General features: G+C 41.2%; 1 protein-coding gene across 1 annotated transcript; it reads right to left on the reverse strand.

The window, feature by feature from the left end:
- Positions 1 to 504: 504 nt before the first annotated feature.
- cables2b (Cdk5 and Abl enzyme substrate 2b) lies at positions 505 to 21,515 on the reverse strand (the record flags this gene model as incomplete). The annotated part of the gene is made up of 10 exons (XM_079273141.1): positions 20,891 to 21,515; positions 10,227 to 10,322; positions 6,283 to 6,360; positions 5,337 to 5,445; positions 5,083 to 5,251; positions 4,109 to 4,206; positions 2,744 to 2,850; positions 2,465 to 2,584; positions 1,706 to 1,790; positions 505 to 657 (listed from the first exon to the last, which is right to left on the reverse strand). The coding sequence occupies exons 1-10, from the start codon at positions 21,487 to 21,489 to the stop codon at positions 505 to 507; spliced, it is 1,614 nt and encodes a 537-aa protein (XP_079129267.1). The 5' UTR covers positions 21,490 to 21,515.
- Between the last annotated feature and the right edge of the window lie 1,376 nt (positions 21,516 to 22,891).

Genomic DNA, 22,891 nt, shown 5'->3' on the forward strand with positions numbered 1-22,891 from the left:
CAGGTGCAGCGGTAAAACTTGAAGGGAAACCTTTGGAGTTTTTGGGCCAATACTCACATTCTCAACTGCAGAAATTTCAGAAAGGATTACGCAACTGTTAAACACATAAACTCAGATTTAACCAAAATGATTAAAGTTTCAACGAGCAAACATTAGAGAGCCGTGTTCAGCAGAGTTTCCATCACTAAGATAGTGAGGGAAACCTTACAACAACAAAACAAAACATAAGAAAGAAGAAAGGAAGAAAGACATGCTTTTGAGCTTTATGATGAGTGATTCTCGTGGTGCTGTTGAGCCAGGCATCGGTCCTGCTGCTGAACCATCGATCACAGTGTGTCGTCACTTTGGTGTTTGAGGGAGGAGAGCAGGCGGTGTTGTCTGTGATGCCGAGCCGTTGGGCTGTCGTACTACCATCACAGTGTGGATGAGCTTTGGTGTCTGCGTTGTGAGCACAGAGGAGGATTACTTCGTACCTCAGAGTCGCTGGAGGGCGGGACCAGCGTGTCACTGCTTTGACTGCTGCAGCTGCACCAGCTTCCTGTAATGCGGCATGACTTTGCTCTCCGGTAGGTAGAGCGCCATCTCCAGGGCCACCAGGATGGTGAACTCAAACGATATCAGCTCCCTCCTGCTGATCCTGAAACGCTCCTCCAGCTTCTACAGAGACGCAACACAAAGAAAAGCACGAGAGACACAATGCCTTCTTTCAACATGGCTTTTTAACTTTCTCTTTTCCTTTTCATTGGCCTATTAGAGGATGAATTTCGTACCTTTTGAAGCTAAAATTCAGTGTTGAGATTCAATACCTTCTTAAGGTGGCTCTGAGGTGAAAAGTGCAACTCTTAACAAAACACAAGTGTAAAAACATGTCATCAGGTATCTTCTCACCACAGGGCCACCCTACTTACTTAAATAATGCCAAAATCAACGCAATTCTGATATGACTGCATCAAAAGCATTGATTAATGGTTTAAGTTATAAAAGTTTCAAATTAAATAAATAATTACTAATAATTAGTATAAAATCTGTTAATCTGAGACAGGATTCATCATTATACATCCCAGTAATCAATAGATTATTTACATGAATCTGTCAACAACATGATGATGTCTTTAGACTTGTTTTAACAGTCTAAAACCCCAAAATAAGGTTTACAATGAAATAAAACAGTAAAACAGCAATTTCTCACATATGTTTAACATTTTTGCTTCATATTTGATGTAATTGATTGACTATTAATTTACTAATCAGATCAACATTTTGTGATAAAGCTGTTCAATATGGTTATTAAACAATTGTAACCAAGATAAGAACTGACTGGAACATTGTATTGTTGAAAAACAAACGTGTCGGTACTTCCTGGAGTAATGGAGACACTGTTTCTACCAGAAACATATTGTCATTTCTGTGCCGACGTTTCTTTTTACTTATCAGCTGACACACACGCTGATTTTTCTTTGATAAGCTCAAATTTCCACTTTACCAGTTGGGATCTGATGACAACACTACTACGGCAGATTGTTCTCTACGGTGTGAGGCCAGTCGTGAGTTAACTGTGAAGGACAGAAACTGACCTGCAGCTCAGAGACGCTGCAGGTCAGTTTCCATCTGCTCAGGTAGATCAGCTTCACAACATGAACTCACTGACAGGCAGAGGTAACCACCATGATCCTATTCTCTGTGTGTGTGTGTGTGAGAGACTCACATCTATGAGGTGTTTGACCTCCTGTTTCTTGAGATCACTGCTGATCTTAGCAGCCAGTAGGATGCAGGCAGCTGACACCAACTTCCTGTAAAGCCACAGCAGTAAAGAGGAGCTCATGAGAGAAGATGATGACTAATGGACCTGGAACAGGTCAGATTCATGTGTTTTTACTTCATTACAACAGTCACATAACATTAAACGTCAACAGGCAACATCCACAGTGTTGAGATTTTGGACAAAGACATGGGGATACCACATTTACATCCAAAACAAAGCCCCTGATTTAGATTGAACTCTCCAGTCTAACAACATGCACTGTTTGTTTTGCACTGCTTTACCCCGTGGGGTACGTGCAACGAACTGATGGAAGCCAGAACTAGCTAGTTCTGCTGAAACAACATCTAAAGTGGTGTTAAAACGGTAGAAATGAAAGTTATACCAAACACGGTCAATATGAAGGAGAGAATTCAGTTTTCAGTTTCTCGACAGGCTAGCAGCTGTTTTAAACAGAGATGGGTCAATAATCTATAGAACGTCTTGAATAAATCATGACAATGGTAATAGGAAAGTGTTGATGTTTTTTTTTGTTACCACTTTTATGATATTAACTAAAAATGAACACAAAAGAGAGCCACTCCGACACCACACACTGTGGACTCAGCACGCACACCGTCAATTAATGTCCATATTACCGATCCATGTTGCATATGTGTTCTGTTAAATAAACATAAGAGGCTAATATGTATACATGTAAAGTACCTGTTTTGTTTATTGAGTCGACCCTGCAGCACCAACTTCTCAAAGTAGACGAACGCCATCGCGATGGTGACGGGCTGCATGCCGCAATCCTCCCCAACTACTCTCATCTCGCTCTTCAGACTGAGACAAAGACCGTATGAAAGTCAAAGGCAGGTTTGATATTCTTACAGTAGTCTCAGCAACATGTAGAATGCCGTGCTGTATATAAAAACGAATTGAGTATTTTATTGTCATAATAATACATTTCAAGGTATTTTGTCAATTCACTTCAAATACTACCTGCGTATCTTGCTGAGTGTGAGTTTAACGTGAGGAAACTTCTCCTTAAACGTCTCGTTCATGTCTTTCTTCAGATCAGACGGTTTGACGTATTCTATGACCGTTGTCTGGAGGATGAAAGACGAGAGGAGAAAATGTAAAGTAAAACAGAACAAAGGAAAAGGAGCGGAGGAAGAGAAGAATGCATAAACAGGAAAGGAGAGACGTGTCGTCATGTGAAAGTGTAAGCACAGACATTTAAAAGCCAAACAACGAACCTCACGATGAAGTAAACACCGACTGCTTCACTCTGAGCACAAACTGCCAACAGTACAGCCATGCCGATGCCTGTTAAGTATCCTTGTGCTTTTATCGGTATTTATTAAATATTAGACATCAGTTAATTAAATAAGTGTTGTGTATGTGCAGTTCACAACCTGGAATAATGTCGGTTGAATCCTGCTTCTCAAAAATGAATGAATGTCTTTAATATTGATATGAAAGACCAGCTTTACAAGTAGTGTGAGAAGAATGATGGGAGTAGTTCATGTTTTTATTTTCAGGTATTGGGGGAGAAAGCCACGTCAACTCACATCAAACACACATAATAACAGAAGTCCTGAGAGGCAAGTGGACCTGGTGAACCATTTTCTAAATTGAATCTAAACTAAACTGTGAACAGGTGAAAAAAGGTTTTGCCAGGATAGACTTTCTGTGTGTGTGTGTGTGTGTGTGTGTGTGTAAGTTTGTTGTTGTAATACTCATTTCTGCCACAAGAGGTCAAAGTGCACCACTACACAATGTTCTTAATAGGGCTAAAAGCATTCATGATTTCCCTAACGGCAGAAGAGCACCTATTGAAATACATTTAAAGCCAAGAGAGATGTGACATTACACAAGTTGCTAACGGCTAACGCCTGTACCGCATCTTTAGAGTACATGGAAATAATGGATCTCACCAGGGAGAAGACATGAAGCTTTAAGTAGTATTTACAACATGTGGCAGAGGTGCACTTCAGCCTCTTGTGGACAGAAATAAGTGTTACAACAACAAACACTACAAAAAAATGAGAGAAAACATTTTGTATCAGATTTAGAAAATGGGGGCACACACACACGGTGATCTTCTCGACAGATTAAATAGTAATGATAAAGCATGCGTGTGTCCGTAGTATTAAATTGATCTCAGTGGAAGGATAACACTAAGCTGCTGCCTATAGGATAATTATGTTGATGTAAAAGAGTCATCTGTCGTCACGCACAAATAATCCCTGGATATTTACTGCTGACACATGTTAGGAGTTGGGTTTGGAGAATTGTAATCAAATTGTAGAATGATATGTAATGCAGCACATTCTTGAAATAATCAAAAAGTGTTTTTTTTACCATGTAGGAGGCGAAGATCAGCACCCGTTTGTGTTTCCCACAAGGCCACTGGGGGTCACTGAGGAGGTTAGGGTCGTAGTCCGTCACATCTTCAAGACCTTAACACACACACACACACACACACACACAATATGATAAAAAATATGATAATCAGAAATTAATTTGTCAATAAACCACATGATTGCTCGAGGTTTTTGTGACGAGTTAGCCTGCTAAGAACAGATGTGTGAATGTGAATACGGCACCTTTGGAATCTGAGAGACTGAATAGACGTGTCACAAGAGGACTAAAAATATAAACCTGCTATCAATATGCACACTAACTAACACACACGCACACACACACACACACGCATGCACAGCTGTGTTGTGTTAATGAAAGGTTCCAGATTAGAAATAGAGGATAATAAAGGGCTCTGTCACTGTGGGTGAGTTTATAGATAGCAGAAGCATGAGACACACAGTGTGCACGTACACACGCGTGTTTAAAATACAACAAGAACTCCAGTACGACTGCAACAACTCTCTCTCTCTCTCTCTCTTCACCCAACCACTCTCAAATCTCATCCCTCTATCCTGCATTTGCTCGTCCTTCTGTATTTTTATTTTCTTTCTCTCTGCAGCCATAATCACACCTCTTCTGCTTCTACTTCCTGTCACAATGTTCTCACGCTTACTCTGAATGCAGGGACGCATCAACTAGCAATATTGCATTTTATTTGGTGTAATGGTATAACCCAATATTTAGGGGTATGGCAAGGCACATCAACACTATTAAATAACTACGTCTAGAAGGCCACAAGAAGAGTTTAGACCTCTGTCAAGCAATGTCGACAAAAGTGAAATATAATGTGTGTAACCGCCCCATCATTTGGATCCGCTCCCAACTTTAATGGGCTCTTCCTTTGCCTGTGCTACACCCAAAAACAGAACCTCCTTGTCGGAGGTCACAACACGTGTGTATGCATGCATTACCCAGGTCCAGCCCCACAGCGCTGCTTAGTCTGCTAGGTGGGCAGCTCCTGCCCTGCATGCTGTGTGTACTCCTGGAAACTGGAATCTGTAGCGTCAGGTCGCTGGTCGACGACGGCTTCTGCCTCACCAGTGCGTTAGTAGAGTACAGGAACTGGGCGTACGACACAGACTGAGGCAGAAAAAGAGATGAATTCATAGGATCTGAATCAAAAACCTCCCTAATCATAACAACATCTGACCGTGTGGTTATCTACCCTGCCGTAGGTGTCCAGTTGGAAACCCTCCAGCCCCGGTAGCATCTCCAGGGTGGTGGAGATGTTACCAGACGAGTGTCTCCTCCTCGGGTGGTTTAATGTAGGGTCACTGGAGAAAGACAGAGAGAGAGAGAGAGAGAGAGAGAGAGGTTGTTAAGGTGACGTGAGAACAGAGTCCTTCCTGGCAGCAGGTTTACCATCAGGAACGTAAATTAAGGACAGTTCAGATAAAAGATTCACAACATAAGGAATGTGAGCCAGAACACTGCAGCAGTTTAAATTCCTCAAAAGGCAATGGCTGTTGGTCTGTTGGCATCATGAAAAACTGATCTTGCTGAAGAGGTGCAAAGTGCATGTGTATGTGCATGTGCATGTGTATGACGTGAGTATGACGTGACGTAAGCACGCACACAGCAGTTGTAGATTACCATGTGAAACTCTGTGTGTGTGTGTGTGTGTGTGTGTGTGTGAACGTGATAGAGAGAAAGGGATTAGGAGAAGTTTACATAACTGTAATAACATCTGTATTTTCAGCTATCCGAGTGTGTGTATGTGTTGGAGTTAGAGAGAATAAGAGACCATGATAAGCGTAATTTCTGCTCCATGTTTATCTGTAAAGTGTTTATCAATGGGAAAGTTTATGTGTGATTATGTCAGTGTTTTTTCTTTTTGAGAGTGTGTGTGTGTGTGTGTGTGTGTGTGTGTGTGTGTGTGTGTCAGCCGCTAAAAAGTCCTCAAGTCAAGTTAGGAGGCTCTTAGGCACATGGGAAAAAATTGTCTTCCCGAGGCAACTCCTTTTTCTTCGTCTCTCAGTAAGGAAATCACTTCCTCTCCTCCCTCTTCTTTCTGTGGCCAGCTCTAGCTCTTCTGCTAAGCTCCCCTCCTACTCTTTCATCCAGCCAGACACCGACCTAAATGTGTGTGCATGTGCAGGTGTGTTCATTACCTGAGGTAGAAGCTTTCTCCGTAGGGTAGAACAGAGAAGGCAGCACACAGAGACCTCTTCGCACAGATCAGCACGATCCTGAAAGACAACCAAACACACACATTGGTGGTTATTGGTATATGGTTGTTACAACATCTGTCCGGTTGTCTGTTTGTAAAGGAAACATCAGGAATTAACATCGTCAAGGTGAACAGCAACCTTCCTTATGACACACTTTTAGCAGACTAAAAACAAACAAAAAACTAAGTCCAAAAGCTAAGAGCTCCCCTGTTTATCAACCGTTATTAATTGTTAGAGGTAAATATGACAATTAATCGTGATATTGTTTTTAGGTTATATTGCCCCTCTGGTCAGAGAAAACTCCCCACGTCTGAATATAGCGTGTAACAGATTGATATAATATTGACATTTTACCAATAATGTAATACTCTTCAGGTGGTTATTTCTTTTCTTACTGATGACGTAATCATTTTGAAGAAAAATTATGTAAAAAACTGTTTGAAATTTGGAACAGATGGCAAGCAGTACATTGTTATCAAGCAAATATACATACGTTATTGCTCAAGTTCTTTTATGATTGAGTTCAATTACATTTTGGATCAGGTGAAGCACACATTAGATTGCATTTGCAGGAAATGATTACATTATTGGGTGCAGAACCCTCAGCTCAAATAAACCATAAACCATCTCTCAGTTGTCGACACAGTCGGGTATTTTATCTGATCCGTGTTCTACTTTGATGCAGTCATTACCACGTTGGCTCTTTATTATATTTTGCACTGTATGAACAACATTCACAATAAATATCAGAACTAAACTAAACTGATTTAATTTTGAAACAGATTTTCCTTTTTCCAACTGTTGTTTTAGGCACAAGACTCAACCTGTAAACAAGTGAAACAGACGTGTGTTGGATGATATTTCTTTGTATTGTGAAAGTCCCTCGGGGTTTTCTCAGGTTCACACTCATTAAAACGGGACTGCGAACACATGAGACACCTTGCAGTACCTCAGAGTGCTATTACAGGAACACAAACCCAGTGGATGTGCTGAGCTCCAACACGACGCTAAAAGACCACAAAACAATCATATCTCTCTTCAGCATGGACTTGAATGTTTTGCCGAACCCTCAAATGACACTTTCCTAACTGACCCAAGTGTATCTCACCAGAGCTTATTATCAACTTGTTATAACGGGGTTTCAATGGAACAGAGTGCGAGTGTGTGTATTTCTTATTGCAGATCCTCTGGAGTAGAAATCCCAGTGGAGCAGAAACTGCACATCCCTCGCCTGGTTTGTTTCTCACAGGAACATGTTTACAGTCATTATCTTTGGCTCAGGCACCAAAGAGACTGGAAGATGATTCACAGTGTGTGAAAACATAAACACACTTATCTTTGACTCTGTCATGCTGGTGATGAATCATTTTATCTTCTATATATATAGATATATATATATATACACACACACACACACACACACGAGTCCTTTATACAGCCACTAGACCTCAAATCATTAACCTTGACTTTTCCTGACAGCCGTACACGTTAAAAACAGACCACACAGTGTTTGAGCTGCAGCTCCACACAGAACTGAGGTTGACCACGGAAACAACATCAAGTCCATCCTGAGACTGTCCGAGGGAACGGCACCAGACGCTAATACAGACAAATCAATCGAAGACACCGACCGGCTCTGCAGCTAAGCAGAATACTGGCAGAGGGAGCAGTAAGTCTACCGAAGGAGTTACACAACCTGGATTAAACAATATGAGCGAATAAAATACAAGCTTCAAAGAGGAGCAAATCCGAATCTTATAACAGTCTCCGGAGCCGGCACTCTTAAGGCCTTTACACACCGGGGGGGGCGTGACGAATACATGTCACATGATTCCAGTTTCATCTCTGTGTACCTCAGTACCTGTGACAGTACCTTTACAGTTAGAGCCTCTTTAGCTTCTGTGCTGTGAAGCATTCCCCACTGAAACGGAATATTGGAGCGGTCTAGAGTTACATGAGGGTTTTAGATCAAATCCTTTGCATTTGACTGGGCAATTAAAAAGTGGGCAATTCATCATCCCAGGAGGAGGTAGAACTGTTTCATGAAGTGATTCAAAGGAGACAACCAAGGAAGTAAATGAAACACTCTGGTTCAAAGAGCTAAATATGTAGTTGTCTTCTGGAAAAATACATGAAGTATTAATGTTGGATTTTACTGTGAATAAATCATGTTTAACTTTAACTTGGCCACATCTTTATAACTGAACTGTGGAAGAAGTGACCGTCCTCTTCGGCCCCTCCTCCTCCTCCTCTGTCTGTCCCATGAGACAGACGAGTTTGGATTTAATGCTGTTGCTGTTTGTGTGTCCACTCTGACACACACTCGGCTCGTTCCCTATGATGCGTGGGAAAAGTGGAGAGCAGGAAGTCGCCGGGAGCTCAGAGGAAACAGCAGAAGCATCAAAACAGGTCTGCTGGAAATGAGACTCTGCTGGGAATTCTGTGCCCTCCACAAATCCATTTACTACCACACATTTCACAACACCGGGGGCACATTATTCCATGATCACTTTAAAGAAAAACACCAGACGAATGCCACTGGGAGCTGGACCCACACAGGATGTATACTCTAGCAGGTTTTTATTTTTTTTAAACTTGTGCTGCTTTTTGTTCAGTTAGTTTACTCAGAAATACCATCAATTGACACATAGGTGGTACTTTATATCTTCTGGGACAGTTTAAATGGACAAAGTAGTGCACAATATACATGTACTGATATTGTAAATCCATAAGAAGCTTCACTTTATTATATTAAGCTATTTAGATTTAGGTGCACCATGACAGCTATAGTTATAGATATACAGACAATCATTTCACGATTGTCCTACTTTGACTATGACTAAGAACTGCTGGAAGCAGCAAGCTGGAAGCACTGTTATTGTTGGTCACCCATTTAAAATCTCCCATGACCCAGAGGAGGGTTAAGCCCTCCTGCTTCAGACTCTAACATTTGCTTTTCTCTTTAAGCCGCCGTCTCTTCCCCGTAATGCCATGGTGACTTGGCTGAACAACAAACAAGAGCTCTGCTGCTCTTAGCTGGATTTATTCTAAAACAATCAGCCCTCAGTCTATTATTATCTGATGAGTATGTCTGTGTTCCTTTGACACAGAGCTCTGACTTATACACAAGGAAGGACAAGGATAGAAGACAGTAGAAGAAGAAATGGACAGAATGACATTGTCCAGGCTTCAGCTCCGTTCCTCACCTGGAGAGTGAAGGCTGCACACTTCCGCACGTCAGCAGTTTGTAAAGGTTCAAGGCTGAAGAGACTAAGCCAGAGTGGAATACTCAAAGTTACTTTCACCTTAAGAAAACTTCTACAAAGAACTACCTTAAATGACTGTAAATACAGTAGAATATATAGTATAGGAGATTTAAGAGGTCATATTTCAGGTTGGGAAATACCGTTTGTGGCTTTAAATGAAAACATTTTAGGGTTTTCTTCCAGCTGGATGTGATCAGAATAACTCCACATGGGGTCTAGAGTAAGTGGTTTGATTTATCGCAGATTATAGCTCTGAGAACATAGAAAACACAGGTCTCTCGGTCAAAAAACACAAAATTGAAAAGAATAACAAGGTAAATTGCACAAAGAATAGCTGTGTCTTTCTCTGAATTTAGACCCTAAGCCCACTGCCATGACCTCGCTGTGCTTAGGTTTTGCTCTGTAACGCTACACGCTGGGATCGACATGCTGCTCAACCCACGTCTAAACCGGGACAAAGACTCGGCTGCAGCAGTGGAACAATGTGATGTGTGCTACTTTCAACTTTTACCTTTAAAAAGGGATACAAACCCACCACTGCATTACTGGACAGGCCACAGGATTTGAACCTGTGGCGTTGCAGACAACAGCAACTGCAGAATAATGTGCGTGTCTAACCTGCTGCCTCTTGTGTCGTATTGTTTCATGTTTTTGATGAAGTGCATCTTCTTGGTGTGTCGAGGTCTTGGAGAGCCACCGGAGAGGTTACGAGTCCTACGGGGAGACAGACAGACATGGAGATAAATGAAGGGTTTCGATCACATTGTAGCAATTCATGAATAAGGATTTAGAGCATACACACAACATTCGATCTGAAATCAAATTGAACATAGAGTACAGTGATTAAGAACAATCATTTTGGTAGTTACTGAAACCCGGTATTAAACGGGCCCCGGGGCTAAAGACTGTAGTCTTTATCATCACGCTAAAGCCCCTCCCCTGCTCTGTCGGGGCTGAAGTCCTTCTCGCACGCACGCACGCACACGCACGCACGCACGCACGCACACGCACACGCACACACACAACTGATCAGAGAGGCTGCGGTGGAGATAATGAAGCGAACCAGGTGACGTCAAGTTGACAACAACTGCACTCGTTACTGTAAGTGTAATAAAACCGTAGCATATATGACGCCAATACATATCTATAGATCTGTTCAACAAGCAAAAACTGTGTGTTAACATATAAAAAAAGCAATACTTTAATCTGCTCTGTCCGCAGTCTCTCATCCAATTCATCTGTATTACACAAGTGCAGCGCACTAGCTCAGCTAATTGCGGTTTCTTGTCTCTTCGTGAATGCTCTGAATGACACACGCGCACGCGCACACACACACACACACACACACACACACACACACACACACACCCCCCCACACACACACACACACACAAACCCAAGCCCCGGAGAGAACAAGAACACAGAGCTGCGACGACATAGAGCTGTTACACAACTGTGAACATGTGTAACTTAATGTAGAAACATGAACACTTGTGCTCACAAACAGACAGACAGACATCAGACAGCATCTGTTACAGGTTTTGTATGACTGACCTGGTGAGTCCACACCACATGGAGTTTGAAAACACACACAAACACACACCTGCTTCATTTGTGAAGCAGATGTTTGAGGGAGCTGTGTGTGTGTGTGTGTGTGTGTGGCAGTGACATCTGGGTAGTTTGATGATCCTTTAACATTCCACCCCAAAACAACAATCCACACATTAGTTTTGTTTATGAGGTACGAGAAGCGTCACTCTGTCCTGTGAGAGTGTTTTGTAGTCCTAAGCAGCAACATGTAAACATTTGATTTTGGTCTGAATCAAAGAGTGAGGGCTTCTTTCTAGAGCCACCGTTTCACTTGGATGTTGTGTGAAGCACAGCACTGTTTCAAGGGTTTTCTTTTAATTTGAACGAAGCAAGTCACCAATGCATTGATATTTTTGTCACTCAATTGAAAAAAACTCAAACCAACCCCAGGACCCTCCCAGCGGAACTGAAGTGCCTTTGAGCAGGGCACAGCTGCAACCTGACCCTCTGTAGGATATCCTTAATGCGTTTCTTCTTGTTTGTGCAAGTATGTTAACATTAGCAAGTAGTAAGGCTGTAGTTTGAAAAGTTTTGTTACAAACGGCAAAACGTTTTTTATTGCTTTACGAAAAATCTCCATGTTGCTCTACAAACATCTGTTTTTCATTTAGCAAACAAAGTCAACCATCGCATCATGTTGAATGTTGTATAAACACAAGCAGCCACACAAGACCTTTGTCAAAATGAAATATCCTCACATTGGAAAAATGATAATTCAAATCAGGAGCTATCTGATAAAATAAGTAAACACGATACGTCCAACGAGACATTTAATGACAATTTGTACTGTTGTGGTTTTTCTTTCCCAGGATGTTACATGGAGGAATAATGAGCTGGTTCATATTCAGTGCAGCAGTAACTAACTGTAGCTTACTCATCTCATGATTGATTGCTACCAGTAACAATTAGGACTTAAGTTAACAACGTGTTTGAATGAACCACAAACAAACCCCTTAATTACAATCATGAGGTTCTTCAGCAGTGACAATTAATAAGGTTTATGATAGCAAATGCTAAACAATAACAATCTATGTTAACTTTAAATCATTCCTCTCAGCTTGGAGGCGTCCATAAGGAAAACACTGAAATCACAAACATCAACAATATCTGGCTGACACCATTGCTCTCACAGTCTCTCTAAATGTGTCCCAGTATCTGAGCTGTGGATCTGCAGACCAGTGGCCCATTTCCATGAAAACCTGCTGCGTCTCTCTGGGATGTTGTGGAAACTTTCCTTTCTGTGGGAATGGAAACATCCAGTCTGTTGTTTCGCCTGCTGCTGAGAAGGATGATGATTGGAGTACAGTTAACCTACTTTTAGAAGAATACTTTCTGAACATATGACATTTTTCTTGAAATGTTTTTATCCTTGTGCCATCAAGCTAAGACCAACGAGCCGAAACAAAAACAGCAAAGCTTTCCCTCGTTGCTGTCACATTAGGTCCGGCCGATTACAAATGTTGGAGCAGGACAGAGCTTCAGACTTCAGAAAATATTCACTCAGCTGCCCGTTTTGTGCATAACCTGCAGCTGGCAATAAGTGATAGATATGACTATACATTAAAGAGCACCAACTGTATGTTTGAGAATGACCGCTATAACTTCATATTCATGACACACTTTTACCACACACACTATTTAAAGGATGGCATTGAACTGAAATTCTAAGCTTGAAAGAATCTGACCAGATGTTTTAAGAAGGGATAAAGTTTCATTCAATTTAATCCAAGATACAAATAAACACCGACACCACACCAACGGCAGGTGTCGTACTAAATACTGCACCGAACACGTCGCTGCCGTCTCTGTCCCGACTCGTCCTCGAGGATCAATGATATTTGCTCTTGTTGTATCTTGATGAGCGAGCTGACAGCTGCTTCCTCCTCACATACAGCTTCCACTGATCAGAGGCAGTGAAGCTCAGAATAGACTCTGCACACACACACACACACGCACACACACACACGCACACGCACAAAGTCGTGTGTCTTACATCACTAGATTAACAGAATCCTCATGCTTCTTCTTCTGCAGGATTTACCGCAGGATTTTTTTTACTACGTATGATTTTAGCACAATTTCAGAAGCTATAGTAATAAATCATTTTACTACTCGTGAACTGTTCAGGAAGCTTTCTTAGAAGAGATCTAAACGGAGTATATAACTAGCAGCACGTGACTGCAGGGATTTTCCCGACTGTGTACCTGCAGAGTATCTTCAGCAGATTCATTTGTATAATCCAGCTCTGCTAATGGGGTTGTTCTTCTCACTATGATTGTAATCCAAATGTGACATAACCTGGGTAAGGGGTTTATGTGACGGCCGGGATTAATTAGATGTCTGTATGATGGAATTAGAAGAGTTTATACAAACACACTGTATGCATTTGAAGCAGGGCGTCTTTGGAGAATGGCATGCTGCATGTTGGGGACGTTCAAATGTTCACTGAGAACATAATACTGCAATCTGGATGTGACTGATAAGTGTGTGTGTGTGTGTGTGATTAGCATCTATTATCAAACCGGACCTCACATGCACACATACACACACACACATGGTGATAGGAAGACTGCGGCGGCCTGTTCACACTGATGGTGAAACACATTAACCAGTCAGAAGTTCCACTCTGCAGCTCTAAAGTAATCCACACTTAATACCATTCTCATGTTGTAGTGTGGACTGAGACATGTTGGGTTTACACACTTAACCACAGTATGGAAACCTTCACGGACAATTTTTTTTAATTTCCTGTTTTTCCGGTGAATCTTTATGTATCCATTTATGGTGAAAATGTCTAATTACAGAAAAGAAAACACAACGTTCAGGTGCCAGGTGAAATTCAAAATATAAAAATACAGTAGGATGTCAGTCAGCCATTGGCTGCAACGACTCTTATACATTTTTTATTTTCCAGGATTAAAAAATATATATATTTTACTTTTGACTGTTTAGTTGATCCATTACATAAAATCCAAATATAAAATCCATTTTAGTTTCAGGTTGTAATCCAGCAAAATAGGAAAAACACCAAGTGGGATGAATACTTTTGCAAAGGCTCTATGGCGGTGCTCAGCTAACTTTAATCAGCAGATTATTGATAATGAATATAATCTTGTGAAGGTGAAGTGTTTCTTGTGATTTATCCACATTAAAGGAGGACACGGTCCGCAGGAAAGTTGATGATTAAGATAAATCATGTGTGTGTTAGGGGTGTGGAGGGGAGTGGAGTTCAGCTCGGTTTTCACTGGAGACTCTCCAGTGGAGAGTCGTGCATGTTTAGAAAAACACACACAAGATGATGTCAGTCAGATTCCATCTCTTCTTTGGGTTGTGTGTGTTGGTCCAGAGGGTGTGTCTAATCAGTGATTTGTGCTGAATCTGATACGTTTCAGCTTAAGGAAACAAAGTTCAGCACAAAGTTTTGGGAACAGAGCAGCTTAAACTTGCATGCAGTCAAGTTTTATGTGTGTGTGAGTGAGACAGGGGAAGGAGTTTGACAAAAAATGTAAGGCCAAAGTCAAAACAAAATGTATCTGCTTGTACGCGAGTGTCACGCTGATCAACCAAATTGCAATTTTTGTCGACAAAACACTGCTACACAAGTGCTGGAGCAGTGGAACCAGGCACAGTACTTGATTGCAGACATTTCAAGGTAGTTTTGGCAATTATTATTCATATTATTTTGAAAATGGTCAAATTCTGATGATAAATGTTAATAAAAAATGTGCGCAGCTTTACACCCATCAGTATCAACCTTTAACATCAGTTAGCACTGGGCAATATACAGAATTGTGATACAAGACGAGATATGATCTTAGATTTTGGATATCGTAATATAATGACATGTGTTTTCCTGGTTTTAAAGGCTGCATTATAGGCAAGGCAAGTTTATTTGTATAACACATTTCAACAACAAGGTAATTCAAAGTGCTTCACATGAATCCATTAAAAGCATAAAGGCAAAAGTAAAGGAGATTTAAAACATACATTGAAACAACAATCGATGTCTCCCTGAGACATTACGCTGCACGCAATCAACCATACACTGCCGCAATTCTGCAATTACTCGCACACAAACCACGGCTGGAAAAGATCTCTGCCGATCTGCGTTTTATAGTGTACGCCTTGCACGAACTCGGTCCCGGAGGAAATGGCGATATATTGTGCAGTCCTTTTAAAACCATTAAAAGCATCAAAACATAAGGCAAAAGAAAAGGAGATTTAACAGCAATTAAGAACAGTGTAAGAAATAAAATACAGCAGTAAAATGCAGAAATGCAGGAAATTGATTAGTATATGAATTGAATGTGGTTCAATTAAAGGCAGCAGCAAACAGAAAAGTCTTCAATCTTGATTTAAATGAGCTGAGGGTCTCAGCAGACCTGCAGCTTTCTGGGACTTTGTTCCAGATATGTGGAGCAGAAAAACTGAACGCTGCTTCTCCATGTTTAGTTCTGACTCTGGGAACAGAAAGTAGACCGGTCCCAGACGACCTGAGGGGTCGGGATGGTTCATAAGGTCGCAGCAGATCAGAGATGTATTTTGGCCCTAAACCATTCAGTGCTTTTATAGTAAAGTCATGTGATTTTCGGAACTTGCCAGACTGTTGGCTGTTCTATCATTTGCTTTTACCCACTTAGTCATAATATTCACATTACCTATGAGTTTTCAAAAATCTCATTGTGTACATTTTTTTGTGAAAGCACCGATAGTTAATCATACAATATTGTCATAATACCGATGTTGAGGTTTTGGTCAGAAATATTGTGATATTTGATTTTCTCCATATTGCCCCAGTATCAGTTCAACCCATGTGTGAAGTAAAGAGATAAAGAAAAGGGAAAGACTCCAAAGACAGAAACAAGAGAGGGAGCGTGAAAGAAACCCGAGAGAGACACACGGGAGGAGAACAAAAGAAACGTTTGAACAACCAAACCCTAAAATGATGTTTATTCTGCTAGGAGAAAATAAAGGGAGGAGACACCGTGAGAAAACATTGGAGAAGAGACAGAGAGGGCTAAAGATGTACAGATAAACCGGCTGTCAATCAGGGCTGGGCGATATAGAGTACAGTTTCAAAGATTACTGATTTCAAAGATTGGGGGTTAGTAGTATCAGTTAATAGCAAGAGTTCAGTAACAATTCAAGCGTTGATTTTCCTGGCCATTTAACAGCAGGTAATACGCCGTCTCTTAACTGGTGTTAAAATAAAATACAAATTTATTATGTGACTAATAAGGCAGAATTTAAATCATGGAGATGTTCTGCTTGTTACAACACGATCACACCACCTGTAAACTGTGCCCGTGTCCCTTTGAACTCAATTGGAAATGGTCCGCCCATGCCTACATTTTTGCTTATGTGATGTCATTTCTTGGAGGAACCTTGAGTCTTAGATAGGGCTGGGCGATAAATCGATTTAATCGATTAATTCGAATGTGTGCTTTAAGGCGATGTGTTTTATTGAAAATCGAGAAAATCGCCCCCACCCCTCCCCCCCGTTGGGTTCCCGTAGTAGAGTGCGCGCGCATTGTTTACAAACTAAAACAATGGCGGCCAGCAGCTTCACTGCTGGCCGCCGCCGCCGCCACCTCACAACAACAACCCAGCATTTTGGAGACATTCACCAACTGTACTCCGCATGAGAAGAAGAGTGCCCGGTGGAAAGCCATCACGGATGCAGTCGCGATGTATATCGCAAAAGATATGGTGCCCATATACACCGTGGAAAAGCCGGGGTTTATTCACCGTCTCAAAGCTTTGGACCCCAGGTACGTGCTACCAAGCCGTAAACATTTTTCTGACGTTGCCTTGCCTCGACTGTACAATAGTACACGCCAAAGGATCTCTGCGGAGCTGGAGGGGATGTCATTCTACTCCGCAACAACTGACCTGTGGTCCAGCAGGTTGACCCAGACACCGATCCACTTGACTGGTAGAAGCGTCACCAACTTAACTTTCCAAGGCTAAGTACTTTAGCAAAGAAATACCTCTCTGTGCCAGCTACAAGTGCCCCCTCTGAGAGGCTTTTCAGTGTGTGGGGGGGGCATTGTTACATGCCACCGTGCATGCCTGAAGCCAGAGGTAGTAGACAGGCTTGTCTTCCTGGCAAAAAATATTTAGAAAAAACATGCACTACTGTTTAATACTGTTGGTTATGTTGTGAATGCACTTGATTTTGTTTACATGCACTTATTTACTGTGCAAAATATGTTATGTTGATGTTAGATCAGATGTTGCACTTTTGAAAATGTGAATGTTAAAGGGTCATATACATTTTATTTCATGCTGTGTTTGTATCAGTGTATTCAGTTAGAAAAGCTTACTGTAAAAAGTTACATTTGCACAGTTGTTTACAATGGAAGGCTACTATTTAATGCCATTTAATGTTATGTTTAATTTAATTTTATATTTAAATGATTCAGGCAAACAAAAGAGTGACCAAATACTTTTTGTATACTACAGGCACCTTTCTACAATGTTCAGGTTTTGTTTGCACTTTATTTTTATCAACCTACTTGGGAAAATCATCACAAAATAAAAGAAAAAATTGTTTTCAACAGCTTCTGTCATCTGCAAAAAATTTTGGGGGAAAAAAATCGATTTAAATCGTGAATCGGATTTTTTGTAAAAAAATCGGAGATTTTTTTTTTAGGCCATATCGCCCAGCCCTAGTCTTAGATGGACCTTGATGCAGAGAACCTGAAACGCAAACGTTTGAAATAAGAATATTTGCCCTTCTTGGCCCGATGTCATCAGGGGGAAATGCCAAAACCTCATCTGAACCAGGAACAGCCCTCATTACCTCAGTGTCGAGGCTTTGACTGGACACGTCACTGAATCCATGATGTCATTCGGGGATCACGTGACCTCTCCAGACCTGCCTGAACGTCCTCTCGGGTCTGTCGGTCAGCAGAGTTTCACTGCGTTCTCCACATACTGACCTGCTGCGTCAGCCGCAGGTTAACCTTACACTGACCGATGAGAATACTGCTCATGGGTCCACTAGGACGATCCCAATTATGTTTTTTGCAATGGATCCTTAGCTGAGTCACTCAATAAATAGCCCCTATATATCTGATTTTTACTATATGCTTCCACAGCCGAATAATAAAATCACACGATGCATACTTGCACATTTACCCCAATAAAAGCAGCAGATATTAACGTGATCATACGTGTCAGTGTGTGATCATGCTAATGAAGCAGTTGGCTGGTCGGTTAGCAGGCTGGCAGGACTTCACACACGGAGCTTTGTCACAGACAGCGAAGCTAAACGGAGCGTGACTGATGATCGTATCCGACGACAGCCAAATTCATCACACCAGGAAGTGTGTAGGTGAGGAGAAGGGCGCTCAGCAAAGGAGCCGCAACACCACAGCTGTGCTGTCTAAACGTAAAAATAAGTATTTTAAAATCAATAAGTAAGTACTGCAATAATTAAGTAACATCACTGAAGAAACCAGCAGCTTTAATTACGAGAAACATTCCCATGTTAATGACATGAGGAAGGTAATACATTTATGAATTTGTAATTCAAATATAGTTCACATCAACATGCAGGAAGAATTTCTTAAGTAGCATCCAACCAATAAATCCGTAAGACAATATTATCGAGGTATAATCGCTCATTACAAATATATATACAGTATATACACAAGAGACAAGAAATTGCAGTTCACAAATATGTTTGCACTTCGCAGAAACGAAGGAACAATATTTCTATTTCCATATTTCATCCACAAAAAAAGAGTTACGTAGTATCCCACCCAGTAGATATATTGGTAGAAATATGTGCTAAATTAAACCGATCACAATCAAAAACGTTTGTTCATGTTCTTATTTTATTTAAAAATATATATATATCAGTTGATATAAGTTTACATTTTATGAAGAATAAATAATGAGTCAAATCATTGATTAGTTGATGTGTGAATATCCTGCTTTTCTCTCTTTTATATCATTGTAAATTGAATATGTTGAATATTTTGGGGGTTCTGGACTGTTGGAAAACAAACAAATATGGTGATGGAGCATTTCAGTTGTTTTGTGACATTTTAAGACTTCACTAATCAATCAATCTATTTAAATAAATGCTTGAATAATCAATAATAATAAGATGAAGCCTTTTGCAAAATAACCTTTTTTAAACCTCACGTTGCAAAGTCGTCTGGTCACAAATCACACTCATTCGTAACACTGACAACAACAATCTTGGCATGAAATCCTGTATTATGGAGCATCGCAGTACATAAACAAAATGAAGTCGCGCAGCAGTAGCTGCAGGTGACGGTTGGTGTCTGATGAGCTCTTATCCGTCACTAATTTCCAGCCTGTCGTTAGGTATAAATAGGTTAAGCAGTCATTATCCCAGCGGGGCTGATTCTCGGGGTTTGATACGCTGCCAACATGGTGACAAAGCTGATCCATCCATCAGCACTCACACACAGTCCGAACCACAGATGCTGCATACACACACACACACACACTACCTCACATCCTCATAAAACCACATTCATACAAATGAATCTCTTTTACCACTTCATCATTCTGATCTCAGCCAGTACATATTTCTCTCTCTGCGTCTGAATGTCTTCCTCTCAGCAGAGAAAATCCAAACTAATCCTGAGTTATTGTAAACACACCAAATGAAAGCGATTCTGGGTTACTCTGCCACAGAAACAGCTTGACTTTGTCTGTTAGTGGTTTTTAACCGTCACCAGGTTCACTTCCCCCCTACAAAGCCACCATCTCCTCCAGCAGGCTATACATTAAAATGATGCGTCCTATGAGACTACAACCAAGCTCAAAGTTATGATTAAGGCTGAGAATAAATACATGATATTCTTGCATTGTATATATATATGATATATTTATATGAGATATCGCAAATCTTCATGTTCAAAAAGGCAAGTTCAAGGCAGTGTTTTAGAAAGAGGGTGAAGGTTGGTGGCATGAAAGGCCCGTCCAGCCCGGGAATCGAACCCATGCTGTGAGTCAACAGTGTTGGCCACTACACAGCCATGTCAAAGTAAACATATCAGCAAAAAATGCATATTATCTGTTTACAATGAAAAAACAATGCATACAAGCAGCTGCCAGACATGAACATGGTGCAGACGCACGAGCATCCTTTAATGTATTTAATTAATAGGTACATATACAAAACAATACTTTAAATACCTTATGTTTAGGAGTATAAACACATAATTACACAAAACCTGAAAAAAATGATGCATAAGTTCCCAGGTGCATTTTACTTTTGAATCATGTCTTATTAAAGACGGAGAAGGACTTTGCATGAATTAAACCCAATAAATAAGACCACCAAACACCAGGCCACCTCCTTAGGTCAACATTAGTCATGATCTCCTCTTAAGGAGCACTTCAACTGAGCATGTGTGGGTAAAATGTTGCCGTTCTGCCTTTTACCTCCAGGCAGTGAGGGAAAAGTGAACTTAAAAGAGAAAAGTTGCATCAGGACCAGTGACACCCACCACAAACAAACGCTAAAGGGCACCGTGGATTTACAGCTTCAAACAGAGAGGGAACGTGAGTGTGAGTACTCTGAACCAAAGCTGAACTTGACCACACAGCCCAGATAAAGACACGACCAATGACAGCCATCTCCGTCCTCAAACTTTAAGGTAACGTTGAGACTGATAACAAAAACATAGCCGTGTGTCTCTCACCTTTGTCGCGGCTCTGAGGACACCGAGTTGCAGCTCTGCACAGACAGCAGTGTGGAGGACTTCCGCGGTCCCAGAGGTGACGGCAGCATGCTGGCGTTGGACAGAGACGGAGACAGCAGGTTACTGTTCCCCGATGGGAACGAGTCTCTGCGGCACTCCAGCAGCACCTCTGCGCTTCCCACGCAGTTAAACCCGGTGTCCGACGGCAGGACGAGGATAGGCGGTATGTTGAGGAGACCCATCCTCGGTGCCGAGGAGGGATTAACGTCCCCGCAGCTCACGTCCACTGCCAAACCGGAGAATGTCCCGTAGCTTCCAGTGGCACCAAGCTCCGGACACAGCTCGCCCGCTGCTGCAGAGCCGGAGACGAGTCCCTCTAAGTCGGTCTCTTTGTGGTGACGGCTTCCTACGTGGTCGGCTGAATTACTCTGGACTGGCCGTCCGTCCAAAGAGATGTTACTGAGAAATAAAAGAGCAGCTTGTCTCCGGCGCGAGTTCTCCCGGTTCCTCCGCATGTGTTCCCTGTTGTTACCGTGCGTCTTTTTGCCGCTGGCGGTTATCACAGCGCTGTGCTGGCCGTACGCAGCAGCCGCCGCCATGCCGCCGTCCCACCGAGGAAGTCTAGTGGAGGATCAGCTCCAGACCCGCTGCTGTCAAATCCCTTTTACTCGGCGCGAGACGACTTTACGCCCTCCTCCACTCTCATTGGCCAAGACAGGAAAACGTGATAACGTGCGTTTCCCACACTCTGAACTGTTCATACTGTTACTGTTACAAACAAATATACTGAACTGAAGTGGTAAAGAATGCACTGTAACAAATTATTGTATTTTTAATATATTTTCTTTAATAAACCATTGATTTAAATTGAGATCAAGAAATGTTTTTTAAATTATTTTGGGCCTGGTCACCATTTTTCATACTTTTTTTGCGTATCTCCTTGAAGCAATAATACACTTATTAAATATATGAAAACAATGGAACAAATATACAATAACATTTGAAATGGAAGCAGATTATCCTTTTACCAATTAGTACCAGAGAGTATCGTGCTTTTTAACATTTTAGATCCACTATTAAAAATACGAATCCCTCAGCCAACTAATCTAAGCTAAATTGCTTGTTTGGATTGTGTTTAACAATTGCAATGATACTGTGTCTGTTTCTAAAATCGAATTTGTCTTATGTCCCTGTTATATAAACAATCAGATAAACAAATATATAATAAATACATCTTGTCCTATTGTTTTGCAACAATAAGTACTATATGGTTCCAAGCTGGATATTATGGTTGAATTGTATACGCTTTATTCGTTTTGTTTCTTTTTGCATTCAAGTGGTTTTACCTTCCTGTTACTGTTTTCGGCAGTGTCTGTGTAATTCTGTGTGTTTGTACATGTGAAGAAGCTGGCTGGGGGCTTAACGAGCTCCACAATAGAGATTGTAACAAAGAAAAACATTTCTGCACTGCACTCTGTGCACTGAAAGGTGTACGGTGTGATGTATTGCAATACATTTTTAAGATTATTATTACTTTTGACAATAATACTTTGGTTGTCAGCTGAAATGAAACACAATTATTGACATAAATATTACTTTATAGATATATAAATACTATCCAAATTGAAATATGGATTCAAAGAATGTTCATTCCTGCCACATATGCAAACCATAACAAATATTCATGGGGTTAATAGAGTACTGTGTTGTAGGAGAACACAAAAATAATATTTTGCCTAGGACTGATAGTAAACAGTGTATCCATGATGACGCAAGGCGGAGGGGATCCTGTGTATGTGGGGGATGATGATGATATGATAGTAAATGCCGCCACATGATGATTGCAAAGCTGTAATCCGATGATGAGGATAAGGTTCATACAATGTGCCTGCATGCAAACACACACACATGCACGCACACACACACGCACGCACACACACACACACACACAAACACACACACACACACACACACACACACACACACACACACACAGCTCTA

Source organism: Melanostigma gelatinosum (genome assembly GCF_949748355.1).
Source record: "Melanostigma gelatinosum genome assembly, chromosome: 8".
Lineage (NCBI taxonomy): Eukaryota > Metazoa > Chordata > Actinopteri > Perciformes > Zoarcidae > Melanostigma > Melanostigma gelatinosum.